The sequence below is a fragment of the Cucumis melo genome, chromosome 6 (assembly GCF_025177605.1).
Source record: "Cucumis melo cultivar AY chromosome 6, USDA_Cmelo_AY_1.0, whole genome shotgun sequence".
NCBI lineage: Eukaryota > Viridiplantae > Streptophyta > Magnoliopsida > Cucurbitales > Cucurbitaceae > Cucumis > Cucumis melo.
This window is the reverse complement of record NC_066862.1, coordinates 4,637,987-4,663,273: the sequence shown is the minus strand read 5'-3', so window position 1 is coordinate 4,663,273 and position 25,287 is coordinate 4,637,987. Positions and strand designations below refer to the sequence as shown.

At 36.3% G+C, this 25,287-nt stretch overlaps 1 protein-coding gene across 3 annotated transcripts; it reads left to right on the top strand.

Annotated features, from left to right (window-relative positions):
- The first annotated feature begins 1,630 nt into the window (after positions 1–1,630).
- LOC103483787 (chromatin structure-remodeling complex protein SYD) lies at positions 1,631–23,750 on the top strand. Of its 3 annotated transcripts, none has more exons than XM_008440562.3 (35): positions 1,631–1,776; positions 2,301–2,430; positions 2,525–2,586; positions 2,703–2,818; positions 2,966–3,391; positions 3,578–3,750; positions 5,601–5,773; positions 5,853–5,917; positions 6,005–6,715; positions 6,811–7,085; positions 8,005–8,102; positions 8,216–8,401; positions 8,601–8,781; positions 10,040–10,213; positions 10,289–10,332; positions 10,596–10,652; positions 10,844–10,940; positions 11,020–11,192; positions 11,267–11,480; positions 12,811–12,936; positions 13,029–13,118; positions 14,047–14,163; positions 14,272–14,352; positions 14,554–14,661; positions 14,988–15,157; positions 15,250–15,328; positions 15,414–15,488; positions 16,162–16,259; positions 16,344–16,451; positions 16,611–16,668; positions 16,770–16,997; positions 17,098–18,319; positions 18,409–19,466; positions 20,117–22,465; positions 22,946–23,750. In XM_008440562.3, exons 2-35 carry the CDS (start codon positions 2,326–2,328, stop codon positions 23,570–23,572), a joined length of 9,924 nt encoding a protein of 3,307 aa, XP_008438784.2. In that variant the 5' UTR covers positions 1,631–1,776; positions 2,301–2,325; the 3' UTR covers positions 23,573–23,750. The 3 variants fall into 3 exon arrangements, with proteins under 3 accessions (XP_008438784.2, XP_008438779.2, XP_050942100.1); XM_008440557.3 differs by having other exon boundaries at positions 2,960–3,391; XM_051086143.1 differs by lacking the exon at positions 20,117–22,465 and having other exon boundaries at positions 2,960–3,391.
- The last annotated feature ends 1,537 nt before the right edge of the window (positions 23,751–25,287 follow it).

The window sequence follows — 25,287 nt, the reverse complement described above, 5'->3', positions numbered from 1 at the left end:
ATCTAATATCTTTTATGTAGTTTAAGATTTTTTTTTTAACAAGCATATCGTCGATCTATTTAGATTTTAAAATAGTTGAGTTGTTAGAGTGATTGACCATTTTGTTATCCTAGAAACTAAAACTGAGCATTATTAAAATATTAGCAGTAAAAGTGTTATACTATGAAACGTATGGGACAAATAGAAACTAAACCTAAATCCTAAGGACCAAAATAATAATTTTTCCAATAAATTTACGAATAAGTAGAAATAGTTGGCAATACTAGCACTCGTTATAGCATTTTCCCCTTTTTGGCTTGTGTGAACTTGATGAATTCAATGCTTTTAGATAGGTTTGATTGTTACTTCACCCCCAAGTTCGTGGATGAATCATGGTTATTCATCCATGTAAGGCGATAGAGGTGCCGTACATAGCATAACCTTTTATTTTGTTAGTCAACTTGACTCAATAACTATATGTTATTTGGAACTACGTTTTCAAATGTCACAAGATGAATGTTTTTTTTTTTTGTAAATTATGTAAACATTGAATTCGTATTTTAACGATGACAAATGTCACTTACCTCTAAAAATACAGTACTTAATGATTATAACTAAGACGAAAGTTAATACAATAATAAAGAAGGGAAGAAAAATAACGGCGAATAAAATACCTTTCTAGTGTTAGAAAAGTATATATAACTACATATGTTTTAAACAAAAATTAATTGTAAGCAAAAATCTGTAAGGGACCAAAATTTATAATAAATGTAAATCTTAATAACAAAACAAAGGATGAAGATGCAACTTTAATTCAATCTTTAAAAATCAAATTGTAAATTTAATAAAAAATGACCGTCGCAAAGATAACAATTTGATTAAAAGTGTTTAACATACCCAACGCATCTAAAAAAATTGTAAATATAACAAGATACGTTAAAGTTTATAAAAGATAGAACTACTGAACTAGTTATAGATCATATTGCAAATATTGTTATAATGATACACCATGAGGAGTATATTAATAACAGAAATAGTTAGACATAAGTTTTTAAATCGTTTCTACACACGATTATTATTCTTAAAATTCTACACATTATTATTACATAAATTAAAAAAAGGAAAAGTTGCAAATATAACAATTATATTCAAAATAATTAAATATATAGCAACATTTTAAAAAAATTGAAAATATAGTAAAATCTGTCAAAATTTATCAATGATAGGAGTCTATCACTAATAGACCATGTAGCAAATATTGGTCTATCATTGATAAATCATAAGAGTCTATCAACGATAGAACTCTATCACCGATAGACTTTGCTATATTTACAATTTTTTAAAAATATTACTACATACTTGATAATTATTATAAAAACTGCTTACTTAGAAAAACTAATTAATGGGCCAATCTACTTAGCTTCCTTAGATACTTGAAATGGGCTAATCCAATGATAGGGAAACCAATTTTAACGGGCTCGATAATTCCTCTTTAAATCCGAAAACGGTCCATAAAATGGTCCGACAATGTCGAATATGCCCATTATTGTTTAGTCCGACATGTCGGCAGGAGCGATTATACTTCTCGGCCCAAACCGACAACGTTTCGGCAAATGGGCCGATACCCGATGGCTGTTCTCACGCGCGAAGCGTGCTTGGACGACCATCTCCTTTATACGAGCAGGTGGCAAACACAGTTGCATCGTCTCGAGGGCTTGGTAATTTCTTCAGAATCTAACAAGAGTTCTCCATGTAGTTCATCATCAGCTCCCAATTTTTTCGTGGATCTCGTATCAGGTGCTGTGTGCCATTTCTTCTTCCGTGGTATACGATAATTTTGTACTATGTGAAATTTATTTTACAACTCGGAAGTCACTGCCCATTTGATACAAAACATATTTCTTCTTCTTGCTGTGTTTCGACTAATTTTTGTCAGAATTACTGCGTTTTTTGAGCTTATTATGTATTTTATAAGCTTCAATTGGTTAGACAAAGGTGGTTGGTTTGTAATTTAGTTGTAGTTATAGTATTATGGGTGCTGTTATTGGAAATGTTCTTTGGAATTATCTACCATGGTTATTTTGGAGAATAATTACGAGTAAGATTTTCTTTTTCCTATCCATTTTTGTCTCCCCAAGCCGATTTCTTTATTTGGGTTCCATGGAAGCAAAAAAATGAGAATAACTAAACACCATTTGTTTTGCATTTTCGTTTTTTTTTTTTCAGTGTATTTATAATAAGATCACTCTTTCCTTTGTAGTGTCTATTTGTTTTAGTTAAGTTGGTATTTTTATATGTTGCTCTGCTTACAAAAATTTCAGATTGTAGGTTGGTATCTTAGACAAGATGGCAGCTTCACAAAATGTTGAGTTGGAAGCAGCGAAATTTCTGCACAAACTTATTCAAGAATCTAGAGACGAGCCAGCAAAATTGGCTACGAAACTTTATGTGGTGTGTAGTGAATCTTTTACTTCCTATCTTGTTTGCTCAATCAATGGTACAATGATTTTTCATATGTATGATTTCATCCTTTTGCGGGTTTCAGATACTGCAACACATGAAATCAAGTGGGAAAGAGCATTCGATGCCATATCAAGTAATTTCGAGGTAAAGAATTATTGTTTGTGACCATTTTTACCCTTACAATTGTTGCATTTCTTCTGGTTATAATTTCCTGCTGTCAAATTTGCTTTCGTTTTGCCAACCAAACCTCTTTTATTCAGGGCCATGGAAACTGTCATCAATCAACATGGTCTTGATATTGAAGCTTTGAGGGCATCACGCCTTCCTTTGACTGGTGGAACTCAGATGGGCGATTCTTCGACTGCACAGTATGCAGGTACAAGGATATCACTATATGAGTTTTTTTTTTTTTTTTTAAATAACGAATCGGGTTTGCAAGTGCACAGGTTATTTTTTGCATTTTTGTCTTCAAATGAACATGTTATTCTTTGATCGGAATGAATTATTATAAAAATAGTTGCAGGTTCTTCCAGCGTTGTTGGTGCTGCTAAAGATTCCAAAATGGGTATATCTGGAAGTGAGATGTCCAAAAGTAGCCCACTGGCTTCAAGCAAGCCGCCTGTTGGCCCAAGTAGTACAGATCACGATTATTATCCAGGTTCTGCAACTCATCGGAGTGGTCAATCTTTTGATCAAGAAAGTCCATCTAGTTTGGATTCAAGGTCTGCCAATTCACAGTCACAAGAGAAGCATGATTCAGTGAATTGGGACAAGCAATTGAATGATAAGGATGGTAAAAAGGGCAGCAAGAAGAGGAAGAAGGTGGATACATCAGTTGTGGAGCCACCTAGCGACAATACTCATCAACTTGATACACGCAACTCATTGGTTAATCCTAGGAATGTAAAGACGAACAGGGTCGAACCACCGGCATATCTAGCTAAAGGAGGTATGTGCTTTGTATTTCAATGAGATTAAGCAGTAGTCTGCTTCTAAATGTTTCTCCTTTCTTAAGTGGTAGTGAAGAATTCTTATGTTCATCTAGGACGAGCTATGGAGCATATACTGTTGCCAAGTCATATTATTACCATCTCCAAATATCTTTCATAGCTTACTGGTTCTTCATATGGTGCAGGGAATATCGAGCAGGTAAAGCATGGATTGACCAAAGCTACAGAAAAGCCTATTGACCCTCAATTGTATTCTGTAAACCGTGGTGATGGGACATCTACCTCCAATGAAAAAGTTTTGGAGAGTGAACTACCCATGCCTAGCACATCATCAGTTGATGCTACGAAAATGATCCAAGTGCGTAATAGTTTCGTTGACGACTTTCATTTCTCGGGTCTCATCCCTTTTTCTTTTCCTTCTAACATTTGTGTTACATTGTATGGAAGAACCTACATACAAATATTCGATTGATGTTCTCCTTGTTTTTCTTTTGCTTCTCCTTAATTAGGTTTTGTTTTGTTTTTTTTTCCTTTTTTTTTGTGAGATCGATTTGTTTATTGAGTATCATTTGCCAACGCAAGACACCTTATGAACGTGACATAACAGGGTTGATTCTAGCATTGGATAGATTTCCTGTAATAACCACACTTCTTTAACCTACTAGCAACTTTCCTTGAATTATTATTACTCGCCTTACTTCTTTCCTCCACAGCTCCACTAGCCCTAGTCAAAGTTTTATTTGCTAATATTTGGAAGGTTTCAGTAATGAAAACAGTCAAGTCCTTTTGGAGGACTTACATTAGGTAGAGCAGAGATGAGATTTACCCCAATGTAGCAGTCTGTTAGGTTGGGTGTTATGTATTTAGTTATGGAAAAGGGTCTCTGTGGTTTTTTGTTGTAAACTTTGGTAAGGTATAGTGTAGTCCTCTTGAATTGACTGACGATCTCTTGTAGGGGTTGCTTCTTGTATTAATGAATATTACTACTTTGTGGAAGATGCCATACATTCTCCTCTAGGTTTGGTTGGTGATGATAGAAAATATCAATCTTGTGGAGTCCTTCCCCTAAAAGTTTCTCATTGGGCTTCGATTTCAAAGACTTTTTGTAATTATCCCTTAGACTGATTTGGTATAATTGGAGTCCTTTCTTGTAGGGGGGTCCCTTGTTTTTTGTGGGATTGGTTTTTTGTATGCCCATGTATTCTTTCATATTTTCTCAATGAAAGTTGTTCTTATCCAGAAAAAAAAAAGTTTTCCTCCTTTGTGTTCAATCCTAGGTTAGGTGGTGCGTTCTCTGTAAGCCAAGAGCTTAATCAATTAATTATATATTTTGGAGAGAAAATATTCTTTTTTAAGCTTCTCGAGTATCCATGTTTTATATTGTTATGATAGAAGTAAACAGAAAAGTAGCCTAGCTTCGATGGTTCCATGTTGGCTCATCAAAGGAGTGTCAATAGTTTGAATGGGGAGTTCAGTTCCTCCTCCATCTGGTTTTTAGTGTGAAGGTTCGTTTGCTTCGGACTGCTAGGTGTATGTTGTGGTATGGGATCTGTGGGGAGAGATTAACATAGTTTTCAGAGGGACAGAGAGGGATCCTTAGTGTTGTTTGATCCTTGGTGCAGTTTCAAGTCTCCTTTTGGGCATCAATTTCGAATACCTTTTGCAATTATTCTTTAGCCAACATTTTACTTAATTGGACCCTTTTTTCTATAAGGTGTGATTTGGGCTTGGGTTTTTTATGGCTTGGTATTGTTTCAATTTTTTCTCAATGGAAGTTTTTGTTTCTTTAAAAAGAAAAAACAGTTTTAAAGTTTTAGCCTGCTCGATAGAAAATAAAGAACACTTCAAAAACCTCAATGCTTTGTTTAGTTGAAGCTAAGTGCTCCTGCCCCCTTCATTGTTTAGCACGTTTCCACATGCTACATGCTTACTTGGAAGCCCCTTTTTTTAGGTTGACTCCCTTTCCGTGAGGTTCTTTTTTATATGCCCCTTTTTATTTCATTTTTTTTTTCTCTATGGAAGCTTAGTTATTCTAAAATAAAAGGAAAAAGAAGCCTGGCGTTTGGTTCTCGTTGTTTGAACTGAAACAAAATTTGTGCACTGTAAAGTACAGCCACTACTTTGACTTTGTAGATCCTTTATTTGGGCATGATACCTAGACTGTTTATGTGTAATTTGATATTTAGTTGTGGACACGTTCTTTAATAGGGTACATGGCGGAACAATGCACCAGAAATGAGTATGTTGCGCAACTCAGCTTCTAGAGAAGCAGGAAAGCTTCCTGTTTCTCAGGTTCCTACCCCATCCCAATCACGTTTGCCTTTCAAGGAACAACAATTGAAACAACTTAGGGCGCAGTGCCTTGTGTTTTTAGCATTCAGGTTGCACATTCTTCTAAATCTGGTATTTGAGTTTTTCTGGTAGGTTGTTTTGAATTTCATGTTTCATTATTTTGTCCAGAAATGGTTTGATGCCAAAGAAACTGCACCTTGAAATTGCCCTGGGGAATAATTTTCCTAAAGAAGGTAGACCACCTTTATTATTATTATTTATATATTTTTATTTATTACTATAAAACATCAGCTTCTTATTACAACTGAATGCCAATGTAGAGGGGCTTCGCAAAGATGTTGATCCTAGAGGTATTTCTCAATCTTTTAACGAGGCCAGAAGTTCCAATGAAGGCATGATGCCATCTGGAAAATTGGATGCTGGAAGGGAAACAGGTATGGTGGCCCCAGGCACGGTATCTGCTGGAAGAACCTTTGAAGCTGATTCCATGAAAGAAGTAGATAATAGGAGAGTGGAGGAAAAAAAGGGCACACCTCCTGACTATTCTGTTCAAGCAGAAGTAAGAAAGGCAGAGGCTGAAGGCATGCGGGAAAAAACAACTGCTCAAACATGCCTGAGCTCTGGATCACATCCGCCTGACTTTTCAGGTACAAGGGGGGTTTTAACTGCACATAATCCTGTTGAGGATTTGGAGAATAGCAATCTTCAAGCCACTGCTGCAGCGGGTATAAGCAAGCCATTGAACCCTGAAACAGTTGGCTGGACAGGAATTGGAAGCACAAATGAGGTTTCTAGGGTCAGTCTACCAGCATTTGCTAGTCAGCATGAGCTGGTAGTTGATAGGAAGAATGATGTATCTGCTCAGTTGCACATTGTTCGGAACAATAGTGGATTAGGGAGTCAACATATTGATAGTCAGTCTTCTTTTTCAATGGGAGAACGGTGGAAGCCTATCTCTGGGACATATGATCAGTACCATGCTGTCATGCCCTCCAGAGATGCTAGTGTGATCCCAAATATTGCATCTCATGGTGAGTGTTCCTTTTTTTTCTTTTTTTTTTTTGCGGAACTTTTAACTCAGATAAGTTGAATGGTTCTCATTGAATGCCATGGATTTTCATTGTAGATGATATGCATGTGCCAGAATCTGAATCCAGATGCATCACAGAAGTGCAAAAAGTGGCATCTATTGATGAAGGGAAAAATGGCAGCCTAAATACTATGGAACAAGAAGACAATGGTAAGTCAATGCCATCTGATTTGCCGATGTCTCCAAAGTACACCATGTCAGAGAAATGGATAATGGATCGGCAGAAAAAGAAACTCCTAAATGAGCAAAATTGGTTACTGAAACAACAAAAAACTGAGAAACGTATTATCACCTGTTTTGATAAGTTAAAGGTTTGTGTGCAAACTCAAAGTTCCATTCTCTATTTCCAACTTCTTTTGACTTATTACCATTTTCCTAATAGTAAGTAAAGTATATTAGATCAATAGTCATCTGCCGTTTTATTTTTCTATAGAAAAGAACAGAAAACTTGTAGTTGGTACCGTGAGAAGTACAGAAGAGGAGCAAAAGCAGAGACTGAAATCCCAAAGTAACCCCTAATGGCTTGTTTAGGTTTTTTGGATATTATATGATGGGTCCATATTATTATTATTATTATTATTATTATTATTATCATTTATTGTTATTAATTTTTTTTACGAGAAACAGCAGCTACTTCATTTGAAAAAAAACCACTCTACAACTTGAATGGGGAAAGGGCATGGAATTCCCTTCCCAACCAAAAGGAATTACAAGAACATCTTCCAATCTAAGTTGATGAAGTAATTGGTGCAAAAACCTAGAATTTAAATATCTAGGATAAATGTTTGTGTTTGGATATATAAGATGATTAATATCTAGTAGTTGAATGTTGTGTTTGTTTGATAGGGTTTTATTATGGAAAAATGAATAAAATTCTTAGATTTAATGAGAATATTATATAGTTAATTTATAAATAATAACTAAAATTAATTAATACTAGAAAGTAGTTAAGGCATGTTTGGAGTAGGAGTCAGGGGGGGGAAGAAGTTGTTAACTTCACTTCTCGTTTGACCCAAGAAAAAGAAAAAAAAAGAAACGAACCGATTCTTTTACATTTTTTAATTCAAGTGTATATGTATATTTCAAATTTTCTTCAAACTTTTTATTTCTAAAATCGAAGATCAATTCATGTTTTGAATTGGTCTGTAGTTAATGCCCCTGGGATCTTGTTTGGACTTTGCGGTTTGTTTCTTCATTGATCATTTGGTTTGGTATCATTTTCCTTTGCAGGATACTGTCAGCTCATCAGAAGATATATCTGCAAAAACTAGAAGTGTTATAGAATTGAAAAAGCTTCAACTCTTGCAGCTTCAGCGCCGGCTCAGGAAGTAATCACTCTCCAAGTCTTTCTCCTGAGTAGTCCTCTAGTTTTCACTAAGAATTTTTGTGCTATCGTGTCTTCTTTTACTAACCTTTTGATGAATTTGGAAAATCTTGGCAGTGATTTTCTCAATGATTTCTTCAAACCAATTTCAACTGAGATGGACCGATTGAAATCTTTCAAGAAGCATAAACATGGTAGGAGGATTAAACAACTTGAAAAATTTGAGCAGAGAATGAAGGAGGAGAGGCAAAAGAGAATTCGGGAGAGGCAAAAGGAATTCTTTGGTGAGATAGAAGTTCACAAGTATGTGGTGCCCATCTAATTGAGATTTTTCTCAACTTTTTTTATTTTAATTTTATTTATTTTTTATTTTTGATAATTTAAAAATTTTTAAAAATAAAACCTCTTAAGTCTTAGTTCCATCAATGATAAAACACATTCTGATAGATTGAAGTTAAAGTTGTACAGATTTTACTTATTATCCCTTGTATCTTTTATCTAGGGAAAGACTCGATGACGTATTTAAAGTTAAGAGAGAGAGGTGGAAGGGTTTCAATAAGTATGTCAAGGAGTTCCACAAAAGGAAGGAACGAATTCATCGTGAGAAGATTGACAGAATCCAGCGAGAGAAGATCAATCTTTTGAAGATTAATGATGTAGAGGGGTATCTTCGAATGGTGCAGGTTTGTCTTCTCCTTGTTGATTACTAGTAATCATTCTTCTTTGTAAGGCTAGGTAAGGCTAGTATCCGTTCAAAAAAAAAGTAACCATTCTTCTTCATGCTATTTAATCTGACAAGCATTTTAATAGTGCGTTACTTGTGATCTAAGTCTATAATTTATAAGTAGCTAAAAGTTTGTGTTATTTGGAATTTAAAAAATCCTGTCAAGAGTAATTATCAACTTGGTTTGTTTCTTTTTTAGTGGACTTCTTTTGTAGGGTTAATGTTGTTGTATTGCCCTTGTATGTTCTTTCATGTTTTTCAAAGAAAATTTGGCTTCTTATTAAATAAAAAAGGAAAAAGACATTATTTTAAGAATAACTTTTCATATAAATTAAAATATTAAAAATACTACTAACTAATATTTATTGGAATTTTTCTTATATTTTATACAAGTTTTACAATTAATTAGAAAGCAATCATCTTAACTGTAAATTACCGATAATTATATTCCTATCATTGTTGTCAGACTCATATTTATGGGTTGCTTTTTAATTACACTTGCACCTTTTGTCAAGTTCATGCCAATCACGAAGCTTAGTTGTAGTCCCCTTGGCTTGTTGGAGATACCTCATCCCCGTTGTATCACCCCTTTAATAATGAAAGTTTAAGTTTCTTTTTTAAAAAACTGTGGTTTTCTTAAGCACTTTAAAATTAAATCTGTATGGAGTCATCTGGATTAAGATCTTTATGATGATGAGAGAGTAGGAGGTTTAAGAATGAAGATATTTTTGTAATCCGACTTGTACAGGAATGGATACGATGTGTACTGAGGAATAAACATATAGGGCTTAGAGTTTTTAGAATGTTATTTGGAGCTTTTTGATTCATTATTTTAAATCCCTTTATCAATCGTTCTTGTTTATTATCACAAATCGAGAAAAAGTCTCGTGCTCATATTTGTGGGTTGCTTGTTGATTTGGATTTTCTTGTTTCTTGTAAAGAAATTTAAAAATTAGCATATTAACATTTACTGCATAAAATAATTATCTATCTGACATATAAACCTCAAAATTTGTGGGAACTGAACCTAAATAGACAAAAGTGTAGTAGGGATAAGAGGTTCAAGTATACATCAAGTTGTCTTTAGGTTAGTTTTGGATTTAACTGGGATAAAAAAGGGCTGAACAAAATTCAAAATTTGTGGGAACTGAACCTAAATAGACAATTTTTTCGTTGTATTTTCTTTTCTTACACTGTCATTTCACTTCTTGTACTAGGATGCAAAATCAGATCGTGTTAAGCAACTTCTCAAGGAGACTGAAAAATATCTTCAGAAGCTTGGATCCAAGCTTCAAGAGGCAAAGTCCATGGCAAGCGATATGGATGATGGAGGAGCTGTGAATATTGCTGAAAAGAGTGAATCTGCGATTGAAAATGAAGATGAGGCAAAGGCAAGTGGTTCTCTGCTCACTTTTTTACATCAGCTTTTGCTTTATTCACTGATTACGTTTGCTTTCTTCTCACAGCATTATTTAGAAAGTAACGAGAAGTACTACATGATGGCTCATAGGTGAGAGGCATTTCACGTTTTCTTTTTCCCCCATCCCACCCCATAACAAATTTTGGCCAGTGCTTTGAAATTTTGCTCAAATACTACACGAGTTTGCATTTTGTTGTTCTTGACAGAAACTTTTGGTATTTTGAGGATTCAAGTTGATACCTCGAATTAATAAGTTATTCATTTCAAATATCTTATACGAATAATATTTTATAGCATTAACAAGTTATTGTTAATTTGTTCCAAATATCTTATATGAATTAAATCTTTTACAGTGTTAAGGAAAGCATAGCCGAGCAGCCTTCTTGTCTTCAGGGAGGAAAGTTGAGGGAGTGAGTATCATGTTTTGCCCATCATTTCATCCTTTTAAATTATATGTGCTATGGAGAGAATCCTATTTCTGGGAATACCTTCTCACGTTTTAGTCCTTTGATTTTCTAAATTCATGATATTTGTAACAGCAATAAAAGCCAATGCTCAAGCCATTCTGAATTTCTTGTAAACGTGTTAATAAAAATTTTAGGTATCAGATGAATGGGCTTCGGTGGCTTGTTTCTCTGTATAACAACCATTTGAATGGAATTCTTGCCGATGAAATGGGGCTTGGAAAAACTGTTCAGGTACTGTTTTCGCCTAAGCTTCGTTATATGAGCCTAGATAATCCTATACATTCAGTGTAACTAACAGGGTGACTTCCAGGTAATTTCCCTAATCTGTTATTTGATGGAGACTAAAAATGATCGAGGTCCCTTTTTGGTGGTTGTGCCATCATCAGTTTTACCCGGATGGGAGTCAGAGATCAACTTCTGGGCCCCTAGTGTGCTTAAAATTGTGTATTCTGGGCCTCCAGAAGAGCGGCGTAGATTATTCAAGTAATGATTTTTTTTTTCTTTTTTCTCTTTAATCTTGTTGGTTAATCCAGAAACTTACCAGAACCTCATTGCAGAGAGAGAATTGTTCATCAGAAATTTAATGTACTACTGACCACGTACGAATATCTGATGAACAAGCATGATAGGCCAAAACTGAGCAAGATTCATTGGCACTATATCATAATTGATGAAGGCCACCGCATAAAGAATGCTTCCTGCAAATTGAATGCTGATCTAAAGCACTATCAGAGTTCTCACAGATTACTCTTGACTGGAACACCACTACAGGTCACAGTCGTTAATGCTTTCTCTTTCACAGCATATGAGAGATTCCTTTACTGTTATCTGATTGCATGAACATTATTGGGTTTATAGTTATTTCCATCCGTCTTGTGTTAATTATATTTAGGTCAGGAAGAGTAACAACTGAACCCAAGCAAACAGTATGAGAGAAATGATTTTCACATGATCTTAGAAACTACAAACAGTATAATATCATTAATATCATGTGGTTTTCACATGATATTAATGATTTTTAATTTTTTGTTAGATATTACTCGGAATTAAAAAAATAAAAGCAAGCGTCTTATTCATGTATCTTTGATCAACGAGAACTTTAAAATTTACAAGTTTTGATATATAAATTTTAGTTACCTTCCTCTTAAGTTAAATCCAATAAACCAGGAACATCTTACTCTTGAAAGTTCTGTTTTTGCAGAAACATACAAACAGAACTTATAATAACTTTTGGTTTCCCTTCAATATTTAAATGATAAAAATTAGGGCCATTCATTTCAAATCTACTATGATTTGAAACATCTTCATTGATTTCAATTGTATCATTCTTATCAAATGAAAAAAGGGACATCTCTGGTAATGGGCCTTGCCCAACAATCCGTGGGATGACTTCGCCTGTTTCAGTGCCAGCACCCATAAAAATTATGGAGTATTGGGCACGATCTTTAAACTATCCTTACTGCTCTTCTATTTGAGCAAATAAGTTTGGCCATTGTCTTAACTCTTTTTTTTGATAAGAGACAATTTCATTGATGCATGAAATTACAAAAGGAGGGGGAAGAGGCCCTGACCTAAGGATTACAAAAGACATCTCTAACTGGTCAATAGTGAATCAAAACTATAAGAATTGAAATGCTTAGACAATTTACACCAATAGATAGCAACACTGAACACATGGTCAAGGAAGACATCGAAGTGTTGGGCTTTGTTGTTGAAGAGGTGGATGTTTCGCTCGAGCCAAATACACCATAGAAAAGCTCTAACAAGCTGCTTCCAGTGAAGACCCTTTCTACCCTTGAAAGGATGGTCTAAGACAAGGGATAGAAAGTGAGTAATGTTCCCTGGAAAGACCACACACCAGTTGAAGGCTTGAAGAATGTGGAGAGAGGACCCTTTAACTCTAAAGGCTTAACTTTAATTTGTAGCTCTTGTGAATAATGAAATGTACTAGGAAACAAGTAATGTTAACAGTAACATTACTGAAGAGAAGCTCTTTTATTGGATGCTATATTCTATTTGTTATAATTTTCTTGCATGTAGTTCTTTTTGATAATTTATCCATTTGTACTTGCTGGCTTATTTTGAAATCCATTCTGTGCAGAACAACCTTGAAGAGCTGTGGGCATTACTGAACTTTTTGTTGCCAAATATTTTTAATTCATCAGAGGATTTTTCACAGTGGTTCAACAAACCATTTGAGAGTAATGGTGATAATTCAGCTGACCAAGTAATTTCAATATTCTTCAACTTCTCTTTGAAATTTCAGTTTCTTTTATTCGCTTCTCTTATGATTATTATTATTATTTTATTTGGGACAAGGCCTTGCTTTCTGAAGAGGAAAATCTTTTGATCATAAATCGACTGCACCAAGTGCTTCGCCCGTTTGTTCTTCGGAGGCTTAAACACAAGGTTTCTTTAATCTAAAATTTGTGTTCAGCAGCATCATTTTGTCTTCATAGATATTCACTGTTTATTGGGATAATTATTCCATTTTCTCGTGCATCCTCTTCCTAGAATTTTGCTATTTGTTATGATGTAATTTTAGTAAAAGATTCTAAGTGCTTTTGGTCCAAAATGTGGAAAGGCCGGGTAGTCTTTTATACTCAGAAGTTAAAAAGTTTAAAAAACATATAGGATTTTCCACAAGTTCAAATAGAACAAGTTACAAGCACATTTCTCCTTCGTGTGAAGAGTTAGTTTACAGGACTTTGACTTGTGTCAAACAATTCTGAAATCTTTTATTAATCTTCTGAGTGAATAATTATGAAGGACTGTGGGATATTTATAAACTAAAAACTAGTTGAGATGTCCGGGGGTGCCTGCTAATCTTATTATACTCTTTGAATAACCCTCATGTACTTAGAGCATTGGTCTCTTTTAATTTATATCTATGAATTAAGAGACTTGTTTCCTTTAAAAAAACTAAAAACTAGGGTAAAACTCCATTTAACCCTGTGGTTAATATGGCAGTCATATAACTCTGTAGCCCCATGTTAATACACTGGTAATATAACGATTCAGAAAACATCTTTTAAAAAGAACAAGACAAAATGACATGGTAAAGTGGGTAAAATGTGATTAAACCACATCAAATTGCCCTTCTTGAAAATAAAACTCATGGTTGAGTTAGCTTGCTAATTTAAAGAATGTGGAGGCATGATTGCTCCCTAAAAGAAAAAAACTCTTTTACATGTGGCACCATGAGTTGTAGGATTTCTTCATGACTACATTGGCCGCATACCTCTAATCAGCAATTAAGCATGAAGATATATGGAAGATTTTCAGACTATTGTTTCCTTGGTATCACGTATTTATGTTCTTGTACTCATGCTTGCAGGTGGAAAATGAACTGCCAGAAAAGATTGAAAGACTTGTAAGATGCGAGGCTTCTGCATATCAGAAGCTTTTGATGAGGAGAGTAGAGGATAACCTTGGTTCAATAGGAAGTACAAAGGTTCGTCACTTCATTTCTTTTTCTACATACTTTTCTTGAAGAAATTAGCAATTCTAATTTATATGATAATCCAATTGTTGCCTACACTCTTACATATTCTATCTTCAGGTCCGCTCAGTGCATAATTCAGTGATGGAGCTGCGTAATATTTGCAATCATCCTTATCTAAGCCAACTTCATGCAGAGGAGGCATGTCTTTCTTTTCTTTTTATAACGTAATTTATTTATGGATTGGTTTTTGGATGAGCAAATTGGGGGAAGGGTGATCAAATGTTTTATCCTTACCTTCTGTTCTTTTTGACAGTGCACTATCTAAAGTTGGAAGCTTAAACTACCCTATTTCTTGCTTGTTGGTAATTGTCCTTATGAATCATCTTTTTTCTTGTCTAGGTTGATAATTTGATACCTAAGCATTACCTGCCACCCATTGTTAGACTCTGTGGGAAGCTGGAGATGTTAGATAGAATATTACCAAAGCTAAAAGCAACTGATCATCGGGTAGGTAGTTCTTGGACAGACAATATCAAGATAGAATGTTGATGAAAATCCAGTACTATATGTTATTATTTTTTCCACTTATTTGTCTTTTGATATTTTTTATTATAGATAGTAACATCTATTCACTTTTCATTTTAATATATATTCCTTCTTGAGTGTGATTAGTTTCCCGAGTTGTAAATCTTTGTTTATATTTTTTTCATTAGTTTTTGTCTACTTCAATAATTTCATTTCAGAACTGATTTTTGCTCTGTTTTTTATCATGTATCCTTTTATATATAGATGTTTCCAATTTCAATTTCTCTAATTGATTTTTATTTTTGCAGGTTCTCTTCTTTTCCACCATGACTAGACTGCTAGATGTTATGGAGGAATATCTTCAGTGGAAACAATATCGATATCTACGATTGGATGGACATACGTCTGGGGGTGATCGTGGTGCACTAATTGAGTTATTTAACCGGCAAAATTCTCCCTACTTTATATTCCTTCTTAGGTAATTTCTGTCTGATCAGTTGTTTTGACTCTTGTCTCCATTTTCAATTATCATGTTCTATAGTTACCTTCCGTGTTTTCTTATGGTGTCAGCATTCGAGCTGGTGGTGTGGGAGTGAATCTCCAAGCTGCTGATACAGTGATTATCTTCGACACAGACTGGAATCCACAGGCATATATGATAGAGTTTCATGATACTTAATACAAGAATCTGATGTAGATATTCTAAATCTGGTTTACTGTGCGTATGTTCTCAGGTTGATCTACAAGCACAGGCTAGGGCTCATAGAATTGGGCAGAAGAGGGACGTGCTTGTTCTTAGATTTGAAACAGTAAGTTTTCTTTGGAACTAAGTAATCTTGTCACAATTGAAACTGTCCCAAGGTTTTATCATGATTTATGTTTCAAAGGATTCGATGAAACCAAGAAGCATGAGTATCATGGGGTGGGGGGAGGTAAAAAGTTGATTAATTCATGGTGGAATGGACGTACCAAAACACAGGACAAACCAAGATGCTGAACTGAAACAATAATTACATGAAAGGGCTCCGATAATCTGTAATCAGCAAAAGTGAAAAATAACAAAAAGGAAAATGATTTTAAAATAGAGATAAAACCAAATATATAAGAAAATAGTTTTTACAATCCAAATGACTGAATTGACCGTGCTCGAACAAATGTTCATTTGAGTCTAAAGGGCTCTGGATTCACATTTGATTATTGATATCAATGATAGTTCCAATTATATTCTTTTGTCACTGAAACCAATTAGAGAGCCTTTTAGTTGATTTAGTCTGATAGATTAGTTTCTCATTATCTTATCATGGTTTGTAATTTAAAATGTTGGTTGTTTTCATGTGTGTGCGCTTTTTTAATATAGAAAAAGGAAAAGAAACTTTCATTGGTGGAATGAAATTATACAAAATGGGATCCTTGATCCTAGCACGTGTTTGTAACTGGGCATGTCCTGATCTTTCTTTCTTACCTGATCTGCTCCATTTCAAGGTTCAAACGGTGGAAGAACAAGTGAGAGCTGCTGCGGAGCATAAACTAGGAGTGGCTAACCAAAGTATTACAGCTGGTTTTTTTGATAACAATACAAGGTTGGTTCCCCTTTTATGAAAATCCATGTTGTTTCCTTAAGGCACCCACACTATATGGTTTTTTTCCTATTTACTATACTGCAGTGCTGAAGATCGAAGAGAATATTTGGAATCTCTTCTACGTGAGTGTAAGAAAGAAGAAGCTGCACCTGTACTAGATGATGATGCTCTGAATGATCTCCTAGCACGCAGGTACATGTACATTCTGTTTGAAGGCCATTCTCATTGCTTGAACTTTTTTGATACTGATTATGGGACCCCTCAAAAGGAAACAAAGATCTTTCTTCTTGTGCATTCAGTGTTTAGGGGAGAAACCACAGTTTTTATTAACCATTGTCTCCATGTTCACAGTGAGTCAGAGATAGACGTGTTTGAAACAGTTGACAAAGAACGGCAAGAGCATGAGATGGTATTTAAATCAACACTCCTGAACTTTTCTCTTTTATTCATAGTGTAAACTTACAGGGATAGAGTATTTATGTGGTGAACTTCTAAATATTAATTTTGCAGGCCACATGGAAGAAGCTGGTACTTGGCCATGGAATTTCTGAGCCTGTTCCTTCCATCCCTTCTCGTCTTGTAACAGATGATGACCTGAAAGTATTCTACGAAACAATGAAGATAACTGAAGAAGTACCAAAAGCTGGGGAGGCTTCCCATGCAGGGGTGAAGAGGAAGAGTGAATATCTTGGAAGCCTTGACACCCAACATTATGGGAGGGGGAAGCGGGCAAGAGAGGTCTGGCAAATGTTTTATTACTTGTGAATGTGGTATACCTGAACTCTTTTGGGTGTAATTATAATTTGTTTTATTTTCATTGAACATCCTATTTTAATAGGTGCGATCCTATGAGGAACAGTGGACAGAAGAGGAATTCGAAAAGATGTGCAAGGTTGACTCACCTGAATCCCCTAGGCCAAAGGACGCTGTGGCAGGAGAACCATCAGCTAGTGTTAGTGGATCAGTTGAAGCAACTGTTTTGAAGAAAGAAGAACATGCTTCCTCTCCTCTGCCTCCTGTTCAGCCTTTGGCTCCTGTTCAGCCTATGCCCCAGCATCAAACACCACCTTCGAAGCGAGGTCGTGGAAGACCAAAAAGATCAACTGTTGATAAGCTGCCTGCTCCTGTGGTTCCTCCTCCATCTCTTTCTATAACAGCCAAAACGGAAACGGGGTTACAAGGGGAAACTATTTCAAGCATTTCTAAAACTGGCTGTCTTGATTCTTTGCCTGGTCAAGGAATAACTGGTCAAATTGCTTCGGGGACTGCTCCAAATTCTCAGTTAACTACCCCAGTGCCTAGTATTATTCCTGCCTCTGAATCAGCTCCAGCTTGCTCCCCTGCACCAATTCAAGCGAAACACGGTCGAAAAACTCAAACTGGACAAGAAGCTCCTCGGAGAAGGGGGAAAAAACAGGGGATAGTACCGCCTCCTGTTCCTTGCAGTCTATCCTCTGATTTAAGACAAGATGACCCATCACAGGGTAAATTGACAAATCCAGTGGCAGGTCAAGTTAATGTTGCAAGCGATGTTGGTTCTAATGCTTCTCCCACCCAGCCTCCCACTTCTTTCCCTGGTTCTGCCTCTTCAAAACCTATCACTGGACCTAATGATCAACCTGCCATTGGGGTTTCATCAAATTTGGAACCTAGTGCTGCTATGCCTTCTGTGTCTTCTATATCTCAAATTGCCCCTAATTTGATTCCTAAACCTGTACAGCCCAGAGGACCATATCGGAAGACTCAAAATGCTGCTGGAGCGCCACGACGTAGAGGAAAGAAACAGGCAGGAGCAACTCCTGCATTACCTAACACCATGGCTGCTGCTAGTCTAAGCTCAAATATCAATTTGCAAAAGAACCATATGGATTCTTCTTCAAGTAAGGCTGTTGTTGTCAGTCCTAAAGAAAATATCGTCAATCAGGCAACCAATATTATCTCTGAGCAATTGCATCGAATCACTGGACAGGGTTTGGAATCTTCTAAATCAACAGATAATTCCAATCAGGGCAAGGAGACAGTGAGCTTGTCAACGTGTGTTAGTACTGTGGGATCACAAGGCAAGTATTGATAGACTTCAGCATGCAATCAATGTCTGTTGTGTATCAATTTGCTTTTTCTTGAATTAATACGTTTAAATTTTATGCAGTGTCTACAGAACAAAGTCAAAATACCGAACACTTGAGTAAGAGTACTGGTGCTGCCCAGGATGCAACTATATCAAATAACATTGTGGATGAGACTTTGAAGAGCCATAGTTTACAAGACACACCTGCAGTTCCAGTATGTGGTCCTCCAACCACCTCTTTATCTAGTTCTGTTACTGTGGAGATGAGTCCCAAACCTGTTATAGATGTTGCTCCAGAGACTGCTCCTAGTTCCCAGCCCATCCATTCATTACCGTCAGTGGCTTCAACCTTGCAACTTCCCTCTCAATCTCCACCACCCGGATTTGTGCAGCCTAAACGGCAAGGTCGTAAGACTCCTAGAAGCAGGGAAGAGCCCCCTCGACGTAGGGGAAGAAAACCGGCCTCATTGGCCTCTGTAGTCCCTGATGGTGGTTCAGTTAGCAAGGAAGCTAAAGATTTGAATGTGCATGTGCAACCTACGCAAATGGGGGATTCAGGTAGTAAAGACACTTGCCTAAAAGGTAAAACTGGGACTGAGAATCTAGAATCAACCAGTGTTCAACATGTCGCTGGTGTGACCCAAATTGTAGATACTCATTCCCTGGGTCCAAAAAGAAAGGAGCAAGCACCCAAAACTGCTCAACAGAAACAATTGTTGGCATCATCAACAAAAAGTGATGCTACTGGAACCTTGGACAGGACCACTATATCAGGCCGTTATCAAACTGCAAACGTGAATGATGTTGCTCGAGTAATGAAGGAGGTCTTCTCTGGAACTGGCTTGTCAAAAGCCAAAGTCGGAGAGTCTTCTGGGAAAGAAAGCAAGGATGCCCCTGCAATGCCTGTTTTGAGCAAGTCGTCTGTGGAGGTGATCAGAAATAATCAGTCAGAGGCTACTTTAGCCACCATTTTAAATTCCAACATTCCAGTTGGGGCTCATGAACTAGAATCTTCAGTTAGAGCTAGTGAAGTAAGACCAGGTTCTGCAAATGCTTCAGAAGAATGTATCATTCCAAAGATCGATGAGGAAAATAAATTGGTTGAATCAAAAGAAACGTCTGCTGCATGCTCAATTGTGGTAAGTGATGAGAGATCCATGTTTCCTTGTTCTTTTAGTACTGATCAAAACAAAAATAATATTTTCCAGAGATCAAATCTTAATGAGGGTAGTCTCGGTAGTTCGAGGGACTTAATAAAGTGTTAGGAACAAGGTAGTATGAGATGTCTTTGTCCTATATTGATTAGAATAGGATGAGGAATGTAGTACTTAAGTGGCTTGGCTGTTCGACCCCAATAGCTAGCTTTTGGGGTGTAGTTCTCCAAGGTGCTTAAGTACCTAACAATGATATCTGAGTTGGTTGTCGACGTTTTGGAGTGGAACCGGTGAAGAATTTTTTCCCAGTATGGAAAGTACCACTGGTGTAACCGCCGGAACGTTGGCTTTCTAGTGATGAGGTATTGTTAGGAACCATGATAGTGTGGGATGCTTTTGTCCCACATTGGTTAGAATGAGATGACCAATGTAGTACTTATAAGTGGCTTGGCTCTCTCATCCCAATAGCTGACTTTTGGGGTGTGGTTCTCCAAGATGCTTAAGTATCTTAGAGTATAGTTGGTTCATCTATGCCTTCGCCATGTGATAACAATCATGCTACAAAAATTGATACAAATTCTAGTGCTAAATATGAATTTTCTTTGAAATAACCTCTTAAATCTTCTTGGCTTCAGGCTAGTGGCTCTGGAATTTCATCAAATATCAACAATGCTGACCATAATCCACCAGAAGGCTCAACTATTTCCTCAAGTCTGATTGATTGTAATTCATCAAAGACTCTTAAGATGACAGATGATGCATTGAAAAACGAAACAAAACCTGTTAGTGGGGGACTCTTAAAATCTTCTCCTGATAGAAGCAGCTATGAAGTTCCCCCATCTTTGAATAATGATGGTGAAAGTCACCCTGCTCCTACATTGCCTGTTGCTTCTGATAGCAGTCATACAAATAGGATAACAGCCCCTTGTACGAATCAGGAGAATAATGGCTGTCAAAGTCTCTCAGGTCATCACGAAAATCTTGATCATTCAGGTATTACAAGGTTTGATGAGAGTTCGGATGCACTCATGTCAGGTGCTGAACTTGATGTTCAAGAACATCTTTCTGTAGCTACAATGAATATTGAGTGTAAGAATGACGAAGTGAATGATGTCGCCCCTGTTCTTGAACAAATGGGTCCTGCCTCAAAGCAGGATGTTGACATTGTGATGGGGAAGTCTAGTGGCAGCGTAGATCATTCTGACACGGGTGCATCTGATATGGTGAAGGAAGCATCGGGAAATAAATTAGAGCTTGCTTCAGAAGAGATGCCGAATCTTCCTTCATCTGATGATGGAAGTGCTCAAGTCCAAGAAGTTTCTGCTGGAAGTCCTGATGATTCAGATATAGCTAAATCCAATAGAGGTTCTCTGGAGGTTGATCTGGTACCCCCTAGAGTTGACGCTGCAGAATGCTCTATCAAAACTGATGTTGAAGAACAGAAAGCACGAGAGTTAAATACCAGTAGTAAGTGCATCTTGGAGGAAAATTTAAATGTTCCAGAAAAGGAAGAAAAAGTATTGGAAGACAATGCTGAATTTGGTGAGCCTAAAGATGTTTCTGAGCCAATTGCTCCGACCCAGGATAATGAACACAATAAGGGTGACAACGATGGTGCATGTCTCATGGATGTGGACGTCTCCAGGAATGATGATTTAGATGAATCAGATGCTGGTGGACTCATCCCTGCTGATACTTCACCTTCAACGTCAGTCAGACCAAATGAATCTAAAAGTTCTGATGCAATTGTTCAAATGGACGTTTCTGATGGAGAACATGTGCCAGAAGATACAAAGGCTACCGAGGTTCTGGGGTCATCTTCATTGCAGGAAGGGGTAGAAAATTGTTCTTTCACGTCTGTGGTAGATCAAGTTGATAGTTTAGGGAAGTTGGAGGAACCCAAAAATATTGGAGTTAGTGCTAATCTTCAAGTGATTGTGTCTCAGGATGATGTGATTTCAGAAAACCTTGTGCGAGAGGATTCAAACGATACATCCATTACGCCACAGGAAGGGAAGATTGAGGGATCTGGTGAGATAAATCGAGGGTCTCCTAGTGAGGAAAGGCAATCTGATCCTCAAGCTGAAGAGGTTCTTGTTGATCGAATCGAAGAAGATAAATCAGGAAATTTGGCCCAACCACTTTCTTCGACAGAAGTTAAGGAGACAAATATGATGGTGTTACCCACAAGTTTAGATAATTCAGGTGATCAAACTGATTTACCTGATTCCTCATCCACGATGACAGGCAGAGAAAATATTGAGAATTCTTGCAAGGATGATTTGCAGGATTGCACAGTCACGGATTCAATAAAAACTCTCCAGGATAGTAGAGAATTACCTGAAGAGGTATCACAAGTTTCGGCTGCGCTTGCTCCAACCAACAGCAATGACTCGCCTCAAATGGATCCCCTTAGCTCCTCAGTCTCTCTGGAGCGACCACGTGATAATCCAATGAGTAGTGACCATATGGTTGCAACACATGATAACATTGTTTTGTCTGAAAATGTGTCATCTGTTTCATTAATTACTGAAGAAAACAAGTGTCAAAGTTCCTCTGAGAAATCCCTATCTGATAGTGCAGAACCGTTGGAGAATTGTAAAGATTCTGATAATAGCAGCGACAGATTGGTTGTTACTCAAGTCAACAAGGAACGGCTTTTAAGCATCACCGAAAACCTCATCTCTGTGGATTCTTCCGACCATATGGAAGTTTCCGCTGGTGATCAGATTAATGTTCCTCAAACTGAGGAGTCTGTTCCTGGAAATCCAGTTGATTTCTTAAACCAGCCCCCACCTTCTACAAGTACTATGGAAGAAGATAAGACCGAAACCTCATTTGATAGTGGACTAATTGCTGCCCCCCCGCTGCTGAGAGATGTTTTGCAGACTGAAACAGAACCCATGGACTCTTCTCAACCTGGTGGGATTTTAGAAGATGTATCAGGAGAAACAATTTTGCCTTCATCTTCTGTGTTGGAGGAGGTAGGAGAAGCTATAATGCAATCTGGTTCTCAAGTTCAGATACTTGATCGAATGGATATGTCTGAAGCTGTTCCCATTTAGACGGCTTTTCTTGAAAGAAATTTATTCATTAATGATCTTCATGATGCAACTGTAGCCTCCTTTAAATAACAAACCTTACCGACCACTTGGCTGAAACTAAACTTAAAAAGAATTAAGTAGTTGCCACCAAAATAACCTGAAAACAGCATCTGGAAATCCTATAGAACTTAACGATGATACACCAGTCCCCGTTCTGCCCCACCTTAAAAGAAATTATAAGCAAAAAGATTCTAGTTAGATTATGAGGCTATTTGCGATGCGAAGAAGCTTCGGGAGTCGGGATAGTTTAAAATCTTCAATCACTCTGTTCTTAATAGAATTTTAGATCTTTATACGAGGATTGCAGGCTTTCTTTACTTTTTTGGTATACATAGTAATGTAATTCTTGTTGCATTTCAGGTGGGGGAGCCTCCTCTAGACAAGGCTGCAACAAAACTAGGCAGTCCATCCTCTCTACCTGCTGAAAATGAAAGCATGGAACGCTCACCAGTTTCAAGTCCGGCTGATAATGTCATTGCAGTTGTAGAAACAGTTGTATGTGATGAAGCTGATGTACCCACAGAAAATGAAAGGTGCCCACTGACAGATGGTGTCGGAGATTCAAAAATGGCCATATGCAACGAAGCTGATGTTCCACCAGTCAGTGACACGGTGCAGGGTCCGGCCAATAGTTTCACTTCAGTAGAATTAACCATACATGATCAAGTTGATGTTCCTCCAGTTAGCGACTCGGCAAATGCTCCAAATGATACCTCTACCATATGTGATCAAGCTGATGCAACTCCAGCTTCCGAGTTAAAACAGGATCCAGTTGATAGTGCCACCCTGGCATGTGATCATGCGGATGTTCCTACAGTTTCTGACTCACTGCCAGAAAATAAGTCTCCAAACTTGGACCTGCCTTCTGGATCTCCACCAGTGAAGGATGAAACCACTGTCGAGACCCGGGAGCGGTCACTGGAGGAAACTCCAGTTAACCAAAGTTCAGTTGAATCCGAAACAGAGGATCCAAAGCAAAGTGAATGAATGTAGAAATCTTCTGTAAATTTTTTTTGTATTGCCCTGGTATCCAAGTTTTTAACCCCACCGGGGAAATTGTAGCTCCAATTTATAGGAATCTCTTCTATCATTTTGTATGTATATATATATACACACACCAATTATGGCTTAGATTGCCCTTCTATATAATTAATTATTCATGGCAGATTTATGGTTCTCTTGAGAACCCAAATACTGCACTGAACAATCAAACTTCTTTCACATAACCCGTTTATTTCAGAAATTAAATATTGATGATGCATTAAAAATATTCTCATTAGTATTAGTAATTTTGGCATTTGGTGTTTATATTAGTAATATCAACTAATTCCTCTATTGTGCTTTTGAAAAAGAAGTCAAAAACTATATGATTTGTCCTTTTAACTCTCATTTGTTCTTGAGTTATCTTTTTAAGTTTTTTCTAGAAATAATTGTTGAATTCGAACTTTTATATGGAATTACACTCTAAGTATGATTACCGGTTAATCACCAACAAATATCAAAACGGTTACTTTTTGTAGATTTAGACATCGAAACCGACGTTTTGGAAATGAGAAAAATTGAAATTAAGGAGTTTAAATCTTAAATGTTAAATTATAATCGTTGAGGTTTGTATCTACTTTGTCCCTTTCAAAATTACAATAGTTGACCAACTTTCAATTTCATAAAATATCTATCTTTCAGTGCCAGAGCGATGTGAATTTCATGCTCCGATCATTCTTTGAGCCTTTTTCATTGATCTCTCTCCTGCGAAAGAATTGTCTATTTGATAATTACCTTTTATCATCAGACTACTTTTGCAAGAACTGCTTCTTCCACGTTGGAACACATAATTAAACTTTTAACCTAAAATTTTTAAGTAAATAAAATAAACTATCGATTTATTATTAAAAAAAAAACTAAATCCATCAATTTAGTTTATTTTGGACGTATTTTTAAAAAATGTTACTATTAATAATAGACTAATATTTGTCATATGGTCTATCAATAGATAATTTGATATTTATAATTTTTTTAATAATATAACCATATTTACAGTTACCCCTCAATTTTTTTTAATTGTTGGATTCTTCCAGTTTAAGAAAAATAGTTTTTCCCTATATTCTTAATATTGGTTTATTTTAGTTCTTTCTTCGAAGAGAACTGATTTGTTTTCTATAGTAAATAAGTAAACAAATAAAGCAATTTGATCCCTATTTACAAAAATTTTAGCACAATGTTTATATTGAAAACCATGAAAGTATATTGCTTTATTTTAAAAAATTCGAGGTATGAAAAAAACAGGACAAAAATGGAAATAAAATAACTGAAACAGTAAATTTGGTATTATATAACAAACCTAATGTAATATAAAAAGTAGATAACACACTCGTAGAATTTAGAAATCCAACCCAATCCATAAATTAGAACTTATCCAACCCAATCCATAAACTGGAATTTCTGTGTAAGCATAATAATAGGATTCCAGTACATCAATCGCAATAAGTTTCCACCACAAATTTATACTTCAATTTTCTTATCTCATTTAGTTAGGTGTGTCACAAACATAATTTGATTGAGGCCGAGTCAGTTTACTTTACATACTTAACTACAAAGTTAAGAGGTACATTATAAAGTGTAGTTTTCTTTATAAAAAGGAAAATACCATCAATCACTTATATAATTCTGCTTTACTCTAAAAGACATTAAAAAGATTTATTGAT

Excerpts from the sequence above, each read along its gene's own strand:
- LOC103483787 (XM_008440557.3), top strand. The coding sequence starts at position 2,326 with ATGGCAGCTTCACAAAATGTTGAGTTGGAAGCAGCGAAATTTCTGCAC. Across the intron at positions 5,918-6,004 it reads GAATAATTTTCCTAAAGAAG|AGGGGCTTCGCAAAGATGTT; the intron begins GTAGACCACCTT and ends ATGCCAATGTAG. Across the intron at positions 19,467-20,116 it reads CTGCTGCATGCTCAATTGTG|GCTAGTGGCTCTGGAATTTC; the intron begins GTAAGTGATGAG and ends TCTTGGCTTCAG.